The 12,533-nt window shown below is 41.3% G+C and overlaps 1 protein-coding gene across 2 annotated transcripts; it reads right to left on the bottom strand.

Annotated features, from left to right (window-relative positions):
- Nucleotides 1-7: 7 nt before the first annotated feature.
- Nucleotides 8-11,511, bottom strand: ric8b (RIC8 guanine nucleotide exchange factor B). 2 transcript variants are annotated; one of them, XM_063877160.1, is made up of 10 exons: nt 11,288-11,511; nt 10,801-10,848; nt 10,075-10,704; nt 8,721-8,815; nt 7,414-7,564; nt 6,996-7,091; nt 6,628-6,772; nt 3,718-3,862; nt 3,506-3,625; nt 8-1,615 (listed from the first exon to the last, which is right to left on the bottom strand). In XM_063877160.1, exons 1-10 carry the CDS (start codon nt 11,369-11,371, stop codon nt 1,510-1,512), a joined length of 1,620 nt encoding a protein of 539 aa, XP_063733230.1. In that variant the 5' UTR covers nt 11,372-11,511; the 3' UTR covers nt 8-1,509. The 2 variants fall into 2 exon arrangements, with proteins under 2 accessions (XP_063733230.1, XP_063733221.1); XM_063877151.1 differs by having other exon boundaries at nt 6,996-7,094.
- Between the last annotated feature and the right edge of the window lie 1,022 nt (nt 11,512-12,533).

Consider the following 12,533-nt stretch of genomic DNA (forward strand, 5'->3'; position numbering starts at 1 on the left):
CTTGGCAAACTGTAGATCATTTATTATTTTCCGTGTGTGAGGAGGCAGTAGTGATGATTCACAAGTCAGGTGAAAAGTGTGCTCTCATGATTATTCATTATAAAAACGAGTAAACAGTAGCTGTTTCCTTTATCATAAATAATGACACATGTTCTCTGGTTAAAGCATTACTCGGTTTCTCTGGATTGTAATCAGCAATTAGGTTTTTTTTCACCAAGAAGTCAGGGTTTCACTTTTGGGGGCAAATCTTTTGCATTCAGCTTATTAAAAAGGTGGCAGATATTATATTAAGATAAATTGTACTCACAAAATGAAGTATTATCAGTTTATACAGACATGTTGAATTGTATAAAATTAACAAACATTTCAATGTAGACAAAAAAAAAAGAAAAACATCGAATAACTGATTTAACAGATTTGGCAAAAGTATAATGAATTAGAAAACAATCGTTGCAGTTTACACAATTCTTTGTCGAGAGTCCACAGCAGGCAGAAACTATCTCTTCACTATCGTCCACCACAGGAAAGGTGTTTCTCCACAATTTATACATTAAAAAAGTATTTCAGTGACACAACGGTAAACCAACAAGCCCTGAATTCAGAAGGTTTCCTTGGCGACTAACTGGTGTGCAACATTCAAAATAATCACACAACCAAACACAGACTCAGGGTGAGCTGCACGCCTGATTTCTACATATTCACCAATCTAGTTGTCTCTAACGAACATGCCCCATGATTTTAAACCAACAACCAGGTTCATTGTTTACAGTTTTCGTTGATATCATATTTAAAGTAGTTTCTATTAAGTGTACTTGAGTCATCTAGAAACAAACGAGAACAAAATCATAATGTAGCAGAAAGAAGAGAAATGTTAAAAAACAAAAAGACATGAAGGAATGATTATTCAGACCCAGTGACACTTCAACTATGACAACCTGCTCTCAGAGACCTACACATGATCCAGCAAAGAATTATATTATTACCTCTATTATTTTAAACTTAGGCAGTGCTACAATAAATGAGGAAGGTGCAACAGTAACCATGGAGGCCTCCTTTGCATTTTGATGCCACTGCAAAGTCTGTGATGCAAGTCCACTTCCTCTCTGGAGAAGGTCCCAGTGCAGCGACAGGGCCTCGACTGTTTCCTGGGACATGATGAGCTGTGTCACGGTTCAGGAGGGGATCACCAGAAGTCACATTTCTAAATTAAATAGACTAGGTTGCCCAACATATATTACACCGCTTAAAGTAGTTATACAGATACATTTATCGTTAACCTGATTCACTATTTGCCATTCTGACACATTTGATACACTCAAACGTCCTAATGTTAATTCACAAATCTGTCAAATTAGCGTGACTTTCTGGTTATCCAAGTTAAAAGGAGGATCCTAAATTTCAGCATTGGTTTGGATTTCTGCAAGGGATCCTTCCTGACATTGACACGGGACACAGCTCTTGGATGTGTTGAGGGGTTTAGCCTGAACATGGGGCCTAAAAGTGCCGTGCCTAGTCAGAGTCTGATCCTGAGTCATCGGGTGGGTCGCAGAGAGTTTCTTCAAGAGGTGCTAACGTCCCGTCAGGCATGACCCCCATTGGCCGGATCACATTCTGCCTGTTGACACAAAAAGAAAAACATGTTGAGACAATTTCATCTTTCATGCAAACAAAACCCCTCTCTGTGCAGGACTGTCTGTTTCCTCGGAGAGTTTTAAGAGGGCTTTCACTCCTGCATCTTTACTCTCTTACATCCAGAGCTCAAGGACCCTCACCCTACAACCCCACTTGCCCCCTGTCTGGCCATCCTCCCCCCTCTCTTCCCCCCTCAGTTTAATTACAGGATCAGCGCTCAAACTAATCTCCTCAAAGCCACGGCTGCCCCTTCATCCTAATCCAATTATACCTGCACTGTGTGTCACCACTCCCTCTGAGATGATTTATCAGAGAATTACCCGCCGCAGATTTATTAAGCACCCATTTGCATTCAGTTGTAAAGAGATTCAAAAATAAATGGCCATGTAATCGCTGCTGATTCCTCCAATTAAATGTAACTTATCCTGGCTAAAGAACAGGGTATGAAGTTTGATAGGAGATGGAGGACGTGGTTAAATCAGAATATAGTTGAGTATTTTCTTCTCAGGTTTCTCTAATGAACACATTTTTACAGAGAGGCAGGGACAGTCCCCAGCCTCAGATCACTGGTTAGCGTCGGCAGGTAGCATGAGCTAACAAGACAAAACAAACTAAAACATGTGACATCATCCCTCCCAATTAGTGCAGAAATAATCCCTCCTCTCCTCCAAGGCAGTGACAGAGGACTGGGGGTCTGTCAGATGTAAACCGGGTTGGGCGGGGGTGCAGAATATGTGCTAATTGGAGGACCAGTTAAGCAGTTAGGGGAGCACATTCTTCCAGCGCTCTGAGCGATCTCCTTAGAGCCTGGACTGAGGAAGCACCTCTCCGTCAGCATCACACCTCCTCCACTGAGGAGCAGAAGAAAGAAGATGCCGCCTCGGAAAGGAATCTTCCTCTTCTGGGCGCACGTGTCTCATTACAGCTCAACCCCCTCTTTGGACCAACAATGACGAGGTCAGTGTTAACACGTCTGCACATTCGTTCACTCGTGTCTCTTCGTGCACGTTCCACTCAAATTACTTTGTTGTTAGTGGTGCCTCTGTCTCAGTCCACTCCCTGTCTTGCCTGGCTCCTCAGAATAAAGTCAGGGCACATGTGTCATCTAAGGAAACCTGAATGCAGCACATAAAGGAACCGCGACCGAAGAGCCGGCTGTGTGTACCAATTATGTGATAATTAAGGGAGCTGTGGTAATGATGCTGCAGCGGCGTGCCGGCAGCTTCCTTTTACTCGGGCTGAATGCTGCGGCGTGCTGGAAGTCCGGGCCCTAATTAAAGCTGCAGCTAACAGGAAGAGATTCTTCCTTTGATGAAGCGGTTGGCAGGGAGCGAGCTCACTGTTACCTTTGTGACGGCATTGTGCTTGACTGGCTTTAGCCTCTGCTCACTAAGAAAGGTCAACACAAACACAGGTGGGCTTTTCGCAGGCGAAACAATGAGCAATATGAATAATTTGAGCAGAAGCAACTGTTGCTCCAGTTCAAGAAGTTACTGACCTTAGTGCTAAAATGATGATCTTTGTTACTTTTGATTACGGTGGCATATTCCATTTGTTTGTTTTGTGGTTAGCATGATATCGGTTTGTTTTCTGCTGTCCCTTGAACATTTGACACATTTTTGTCTGGCTCTAGAAAAAAAGTGCTATTTTATGCTATTAATGTTCCTGACCAAGGGGTTTGAGACACTGACCGTGTTATTAAAACACCTCCAGGACCTGTGACTATTTCCCCCTCATGTCCTGTTACACCTCTCTAATGTTCATTATAAGCAACTTGTAAACAAACTTTAGAAAAATAATACATTTACAGTTTCATTACTAAACAGAGGATTCTACCGTCCCTGGTAGAGTCTTTATATTTTAGCATTATTACCTTGACAACTTGTCAAACATGTTGACTAGTTTCTGGGCTTCGTACTCCTTCTGCTCCTCCGTCATCTCTTCGACGGGGTTCGGCATGGGCTCCTCCACATGACCGGTGATGGGGTTGATGCTGGAACATAACAGACTCATACATGATCAATGCATACAGGTTGAATAAACACGTTGGCCTCAGAGAGCTGTACATCTGTGCAGAGCACTCACAAGGGTTTAGCAGATTTGTACTCCTCTGTGTCCGAGTCTTCGTCATCGGAGTACTGAGTCTCTCCTCTCCCTCCTGCAAGGAGTCCTCGAGCCACCAGGAGTCCGGCTGCATTTCCATATCCTGTGTACTTCAACAGGTTGTCTACTACAAGACAACACCACAAATACACAAGATGGTTAAGTTACATCTAAACGTGCAAGCATGAGCAGTGCATGAGCTGTGCAGTAGCTATAGCAACGCAGCAGTCATGCATCTGATATCTCACTACCTCATTATTAGCACTCAACTTATAAACTACATACCCTGCTCTGTAATCCACTTTAAATCTAACATTGCCACTTGCCCCTATGTCTCCATTAAGTGCATCTTAGCTATTAATCCAATATTAAACTGATGGAATAAAGGTGACCCGCTCTCTCGAAATGTGTCTGATTTTAAAAAAAGCAAAGTATTGGCTTTCAGAATATGAAACTCTTATTGCCCATGTACATATGGCCATGTGCACACCCAAACCCACGTGCACGCCCATTATCGCATGCACGCTCATCAATATACAGTTTGAATGTGTGTGTGCTCAAACATGACCACAAAAATGTACAAAGGTTAAACTTTTCATTTGCATTCAAATTGTATATTAATGAGTGTGCACGCGACAATGGGCTTGCTGGTTTATGTGAGTGCCTTAGTTCTAGGGGTTGAAGTGTGCATGTGACAAGGCTGCAACAGTTTAGTCTGAGTGTACGTGTTTGAGCAAACACACGGTGAATTTGTTTTAAGGTTCATGGTTCATTTGAACAAATACCTCAAAATTGACTGCAAACTTTGAAGGCCTTTTTCTCAAAATCACGACTCGGTGTCATTATACAGTGGGGCAAAAAAGTATTTAGTCAGCCACCAATTGTGCAAGTTCTCCCATTTAAAAAGATGAGAGAGGCCTGTAATTTTTATTATAGGTATACCTCAACTATGAGAGACAAAATGAGGAAAACAAATCCAGGAAATCACATTGTCTGATTTTTAAAGAATTAATTGGTAAATTCCTCGGTAAAATAAGTATTTGGTCACCTACAAACAAGCAAGATTTCTGGCTCTCACAGACCTGTAACTTCTTCTTTAAGAGGCTCCTCTGTCCTCCACTCGTTACCTGTATTAATGGCACCTTTTTGAACTCGTTATCAGTATAAAAGACACCTGTCCACAACCTCAAACAGTCATACTCCAAACTCCACTATGGCCAAGACCAAAGAGCTGTCAAAGGAGACCAGAGACTAAATTGTAGACCTGCACCAGGCTGGGAAAACTGAATCTGCAATAGGTAAGCAGCTTGGTGTGAAGAAATCAACTGTGGGAGCAATTATTAGAAAATGGAAGACATACAAGACCACTGCTAATCTCCCTCCATCTGGGGCTCCACGCAAGATCTCACCCCGTGGGGTCAAAATGATCACAAGAACGGTGAGCAAAAATCCCAGAACCACACGGGGGGACCTAGTGAATGACCTGCAGAGAGCTGGGACCAAAGTAACAGAGGCTACCATCAGTAACACACTACGCCGCCAGGGACTTAAATCCTGCAGTTCCAGACGTGTCCCCCTGCTTAAGCCAGTACATGTCCAGGCCCGTCTGAAGTTTGCTAGAGGGCATTTGGATGATCCAGAAGAGGATTGGGAGAATGTCATATGGTCAGATGAAACCAAAATAGAACTTTTTGGTAAAAACTCAACTCGTCGTGTTTGGAGGAGAAAGAATGCAGAGTTGCATCCAAACAACACCATACCTACTGTGAAGCATGGGGGTGGAAACATCATGCTTTGGGGCTGTTTTTCTGCAAAGGGACCAGGACGACTGATCCGTGTAAAGGAAAGAATGAATGGGGCCATGTATCGTGAGATTTTGAGTGAAAACCTCCTTCCATCAGCAAGGGCACTGAAGATGAAGCGTGGCTGGGTCTTTCAGCATGACAATGATCCCAAACACACCGCCAGGGCAACGAAGGAGTGGCTTCATAAGAAGCATTTCAAGGTCCTGGAGTGGCCTAGCCAGTCTCCAGATCTCAACACCATAGAAAATCTTTGGAGGGAGTTGAAAGTCTGTGTTGCCCAGCGGCAGCCCCAAAACATCACTGCTTTAGAGGAGATCTGCATGGAGGAATGGGCCAAAATACCAGCAACAGTGTGTGGAAACCTTGTGAAGACTACAGAAAACGTTTGACCTCTGTCATTGCCAAGAAAGGGTATATAACAAAGTATTGAGATGAACTTTTGTTATTGACCAAATACTTATTTTCCACAATCATTTGAAAATAAATTCATTAAAAATCAGACAATGTGATTTCCTGGATTTTGTTTTCTCATTTTGTCTCTCATAGTTGAGGTATACCTATGATGAAAATTACAGGCCTCTCTCATCGTTTTAAATGGGAGAACTTGCACAATTGGTGGCTGACTAAATACTTTTTTGCCCCACTGTATAATGTGACATATTTTGCTTAATATTTGGAGTAGAAAAACAATCCTTACATCATTAGAAAGCTATGAATCTCCTCTTTCTAACAGTGTATAACTCAAAATGTGTCTTCAGTTCAATGTGACTGATTTTGACAGAGCAAGTCACAAATGTTTTGGAACCATCTAGTAGCTGGGTAGGTTCTATTTTAGGGTATTTGGTTAGTCATAGGTGGTTTCAAATGTTATTATTTAATAGATGTTTTGTTTTGTTTAGTTTTTATCTACACATCAGGTAATTAACATGTATTTTAAATTCTTTCTGCCCCTACTCTCAAGCTTTAGATTCTCTTAGATGAGCTGTGTATAAAGCACTGAAACTCAATAAAGAGTTCTTCCTGCTCTCTCATTTCAAATTCTTTTTAGGTCTGCACTATGTTCCTCCCTATCCCGACCACTGCTCACCGCTTTCTTTGCAGAGGACAAAGAGAAACTCTGCAGCCGTCTGCTTCACCCCCATGTCAACATGTGTCATAAGGCGCACCAGCTTGTTCCTGGTGGTGGTGCCGATCTCTGGCCTGATCTTCACGTCTTTCAGCGGGGGAAGTACCTGAAGGGGCAGATGTTCAGTAGTTCAGATTATTTATTTATGCCTTTATCTGTCTTTACAACCAATCCCTGACTAATGAACACACACAGGATATTTACCAGTTATAAGGTAAATAAAATCAGGTATGATTCACTTCAGGGCAGATGCTGGCCTCCCAGATGAAATGAGAAACGTCACATAATTTATTATCATCTCCGTCTGAATCTGTTGGCAGCTGCTGTACCTGAGCTTTGATGAATCTGCGGATCTCCCTATGGTGTCTGGATCCTTCAGTCAACAGGCTGAGCACCGGAGTCAAACCCTCTTTGTAGTTGGAGCCCTGCTTGGAGTGACACAAACCACAAACACTTCACAGGCTGCAAAAGATGGACCACTGAAAACATTTTAAACCAGGGGAGGGTTTGGATCAGAGTGCATGATGGGTGGAGGAGAAACTGAAGGATATGCAGTAAAATGTGTCAGGTCTAGCACGACTTTAACATATCAATAACATGCAAGATGTCACATTCAAATGTGTACCATTACTGTCTGCAAGTGAGTATAGAATAGTCAAATGTATCATAGTTTACATTAAAGCGCACATTAATGTGTCCTGAAGTGTCAATGAACTAGTTCTGTCTGCTGCAGAGGATGAACTTTACCTTGTCCATCCTTTTCTCCATAAAGTCTATCAACATCTGGATTGCATCCAAGTTTTTCCCACTGTACATCTCTAGTCCCCCCTGGACAGGCACGTCGATTAACACGTCCAGGCAGGACACAGGCAGGTTATTCAGCAGGTTGATGGCATGACTGTAGATGAATAAACATGACTTTATGAAGGACTTGATCTATACAACATGTTGATATTTAAAAGTCAAGAAAATTAAAGTAGAATCAGCAGTCTGAAAATGAGTCAATTCATTTTCAAAAGTAAAGGATCCCACATGGCACAGTGCAGAATCATCTCTTCTTGGCTCACACGAAGCTTCAGCTGAAGCATATGCACAAATCCATGTTGTCAAGACAGCAGGAAACACAGGTTGATAATGAACGTGGTGGAGAGATATTTACATTGTTCACCACCCCCACATTCCCAGATGTGTTTAGCAAGTTAAACGTTCTGCCTTATAAACTGACGGCAGATATATCAACTGTTTTATGTTTGAATTGTGAGTTATACCCATTAGTTTGGATATTTACATTGTACTGTCTGAGCAGACCTGCAGCAGCCAATTAAGGACAAATAATGAGAAATGTAGATGCGCTCCAAAGTAAAAGTTAAAAAATGTAATTCAAAAAGTCATAGCATAGCATGATGAAACATATGAAAGATAATAATATAGTATGCCATTAAAAAAGGAATGGTCATTTCTGAAGTAAAAAAAAGTGTTGAGAACCAACATGAAAAAAAGGTATGGAGTAGCATGTTCTAAAATATAATTAAAACAAGTCAAATACAGTATGGATAAAACCTGTCAGAGTATCTTAACAAAGTTACGTCGGTCAATGGGCCAAAGTCGCATGACCAGTTCAGCCGTTGACTCGACAGCTCAAGGGAAACATCAGTCTCTTTTATACCACCCTCTTTAAATTTGGTCTATGGCCACAGATTCTTGGCATTCCTGCATTAAATTACCATATGAATAAGATGCTGCTGCTGTGGCGGAAAGACAGCGTAAATCTACAAGATAACACACCCAACAAGGCTCCAAAGAAACATTGTAGTTTTTCAAACGATACGGTAGGCTGCTTTCAGACCACAGTAGACAGCAGACCATCTACACAGGATAGTGTGCGTAGTAGTGAAAGCCCTCTGTCAGTCGGTGATTCTCAATGCAAATCAGTTTCAAATGAGTCTGACCAGTTCTACAAGTCGCCGAGAGCAGAGGGCCTTCATTCAATATTCAGGGTGTAGATTACTAAAAGAGATTCAGATATTAACAGCCCTAAAGAACAGAGTTCCCACCTGTGTACTTCCTCGGTTTTATCCTCAGTCTCAGTCTTCAGCATCAGCAGATGACGCAGGATGGCAGCGATGACTCTGAACTGGTGGTCATCCTCCTATCAAATCAAGGATGATCACAAACATGAATTTCAAGCAGAAAGTTTCTTATTCAGAGGTTAGGCAAACCACTGAGGCACAGAGGTTCTTAAGCTACAAAACTAAGGATATGAACACTAAGGCCTAACTGCAACAGCTGCCTAATGAATCTATGAGGCATCACAACCAGTAAAAGTGTAAAAAGAGGAGAGCTAAGTGAGATCAAAGCTTTGAGTCTAGATTTAAAATAGCACAAGGAATAAGAAGCTTACATTTCTACAGTGTCAAAGAGGTGAGCAGGGTCAAACTTGAGAACTAACACGTACACTAATGACACCTAAGAGTCATTAAGACTTACATGGTATCAGATGCAGGATTTGTGGTCGAGTGTCCCCTTCAATCCAAATTGCATGAAATGTGCCAAGACAGCCATGTCATAATGATTATAGGAAATGATCTGTAACTACAAACTATTCCCTGATAACTACTAAGAACCACATTTTGTCCCATTTAATTACAGTAAAGGATGATACATTTATTTTGGCCTTTGAGGGTACAGGTTGAAGAAAACTTTTTGTCATATAAAGGAACATATATATATTTTGGATGAATTCAATGTAGATGCTTTTGTTCTAGTGTCCAACATATAATGCATGCTAGTTCACTGTCACATGACCTGCGACCATGACCCTTTTAGTCAGTCGTTTTGACAGTAAACATCATTCTGTTTGGCTGTTCAGCTTAAGCAAATCAGTGCCAGAGAACAAAAGCTGCAGTGAAGGACCAAGCAAACTGCACTGAAGCAAGAGTGCTGTGAAAATGGTTGGGAAATGCTTCCTTGTTTTAATATATGTATTCAGAAAACTGCTTTTGTCTGTCTGTAATCTAAGATCGTCCTGTTTCCCTTTTTTGAATGACAAATACAGACAACTGTGTACTTATTGTCTGTAAAGCTGACACAGAATGCACATGCTGGTTGGCCTTTGGTCGTAGTCTTTGCAGAGTGTTCAAGTGGATTCATTTGGCCAAGACACAGGCAATGGGAGGTGATGTAAAAGTTGCTACAAGTTCTTTGATGTCTGGTCGGTTTGTCTGACCCTCAAGAGGTAGATATATTGTTTCTATAATTGACTAAATGGATAAGACAGAAACATTTATGTTTTTGATGATGCATACTTAATCGGCTCTTTACCCTTACATACACACTTATCACAATGCGTAAGAGCAAAAACCCCAAATGACTAGCGTTCAACAGATGTACAACCCATCATCAACTCACCTCACCACCAGTGTCAGACAGTGTGAGGTTGAACAAGGCTTTGAGCGCCTCCATTGTTCTCTCATTTTCCTCTGCAGGCATAGGCAGGGCCTGTGGATCTGGACGGGCAGCTTCATAGGGACCGACCCAGCTCACATCTAGGGTGTGCTCCAGGACCTCCGTCAGTAGTCTTACAGCATGCAATTCTCTCCGAAAAACCCCTCGCACATCTGGTCTCAGTGCAGAGAGCAGGAAGACGAGGCGCAGTGTGAAGAGACCCACCTCATGGTGCCATGTGCGGGCCGTATGCAGAATGGCACACAGACCATGAGCAAGCTGCACGTCTACACAGACCTGCTGAGCCGCAGGACTGTTATAAACAACATTGCATAGGCACTTCAAGGCCTCAACCACCACCCTCTCCTCCTCCTCTGACTGGGTGTCTTCCTGAGAATGTTTCTGGTTCTCATCTCCTTCTTCTCCAGGATTCAGCCTTGCCATTCCTCCCAAGATCAACATGCCCTCCCTGGTAGCTACAGGTCCGAGGACACGCTTGTCTCTGGACAGGATGCGGAGTGTCTCCAGACATGTCTTCTGACAGCTGGGATGCACCTTCCTGCCCAGAACTGACAACACGCCCTGGCACAGCTTCTGAGATGACACAGAATAACACAGATATAGATAATAACATAACTTGGCTACCGTGTTCATCTAATAAGCACCTCTCAGATAATAAGTAGTACTTACAATCCGCAGGCTCTCTTCCTTTTGGTCAAAACTGAAGGTGTGACTGTTCTGAAACAGATAAGATGCTCATTGTAGACACCGAACAACACAGTCTGAATGGTCATATATATTGAATTAACATGCACTGAAAAAGAAAATAAACCCCCGCCTCTTTAAAACGGATATCAATATTACCAAGAGACCTCAATCTAATAAGCTAAAGTATGCTAATATTGCTAACTCTACGAGCAGTAATATAGTTTGTGAGCAGACTCTATTAGCATTAGCCGGATGGTGTTCTAAACAACGTATACAACTCCGGGTAGCCTCATTCATAGGTTAAGTGTGATATGTTTAACGATGCAACACATATATCATAGATCATACGAAAGTGTCAACATCTTAGCTCATTCGGCTGCTAAAGATGTTTAGCTAACTCTAAGCTAGTTGTTTAGCTAGCTAACGTTAGCACCGCCGTTTGTTTTGGTTCACGTAAAACGAGCCTTACCTCTCGATTGTACTGCAGGAGAAGCTTCTCTATTTCCTCTTCGTTGGTATTCTCAAGATGTGACACAATACTATTTAAATCCATGGTGGATATCTGGTGAGAGTGTAGTTAGTTTGGTTTAGACGTGACCAATGGGTAAGGTGCAGCTAGCTAGCTGTCAGGCTAGCTGAATGAGGGAGAGTCAGTCTGCTGCTGCTGCTGCTGCTGCTGCTGTCAACAGGGAAACTCCCCACTGTCTCCATCACTTCAGGGCTGCCCCAGTGCAGGGCAATGTTGTATAAAAGAAAAAAAGTAGGATTCAAGTAATTCAATCAATAGTTATTACTGTGCATAATATACTTAATAATAAAACAACATAAACACCCTAAGATTTTACTGAATCAAAGCCTTGTTTCCAGCAGTGGTAAAGGAAATGTTTAATTTAAAGTACAATGATCAATACTACAGTGCAAAAGTAACTTCACAAGAAAAATGCATTCAAAATCTTTAATAAAAGTACATGATTATAAGCATCAAAATGTACCAAAAGTAAACACACTCATGAATGCAGAATAGCCCAATGTAAATACATATTCAGTATTCTAGAAGGCACTTATCTTAGAAAAATGGTGATGGGATATATTGTACTACCTGTATTGATAATACACGTTGTGTTTCAAATGTATTAATCTTGATATCATGTTTATTATACGCACACATATATATATATATATATGAAATTAAATAAAAATGTGCTCAAAACTGTACAAAAACACATAATTTGTGTAAAAGTAATTAATTTCATTCCGCCTCTAGTTGTAGGCAGAACAAGTTGGCTATGTGTGAGCAAAGCTGTAAAAGTTACTTGCGTTTAGTTTTTTGTTGTTGCAGAAAACACAAGATACATAAAAGGAAAGGAGAATTAATGAATAAGTATAAATGTCTGTACTCTTTTCAATTTCCTTCAAGACATGGATTGTAGAATCTACATTACCAATAACTGTGAATGTAGAAATGTCTGTTTTCCTTCTTAAAATATTTACCATAGTTTCTATTAAGACCAGGAACAGGAATAATTTATTAGGTATTTGACTTAATCCCAGTTTTTGAATTTACGTGTCTTTATGAATCCACTGACACCATCATACATTTTAACGATATAGATACGTGAGTTCAACCACTAACCAGGTGTGAATGTTGAAATAATACTTTTCTGTAGTCTTACTTTTTCCATATTTTCTTGAAAAGAAATATGCTTGAATATATG

The sequence above is a fragment of the Eleginops maclovinus genome, chromosome 2 (genome assembly GCF_036324505.1).
Source record: "Eleginops maclovinus isolate JMC-PN-2008 ecotype Puerto Natales chromosome 2, JC_Emac_rtc_rv5, whole genome shotgun sequence".
Classification (NCBI taxonomy): domain Eukaryota; kingdom Metazoa; phylum Chordata; class Actinopteri; order Perciformes; family Eleginopidae; genus Eleginops; species Eleginops maclovinus.

What these genes read in the sequence shown, in the direction of transcription:
- ric8b (XM_063877151.1), bottom strand. Translation starts at nt 11,371, where the DNA reads ATGGATTTAAATAGTATTGTGTCACATCTTGAGAATACCAACGAAGAG. An exon ending in TACAAATCTGCTAAACCCTT is followed by an intron (nt 3,626 to 3,717) that starts GTGAGTGCTCTG and finishes GTTATGTTCCAG; the next exon opens with CATCAACCCCATCACCGGTC. An exon ending in ATGTTTGACAAGTTGTCAAG is followed by an intron (nt 1,616 to 3,505) that starts GTAATAATGCTA and finishes TTGTGTCAACAG; the next exon opens with GCAGAATGTGATCCGGCCAA.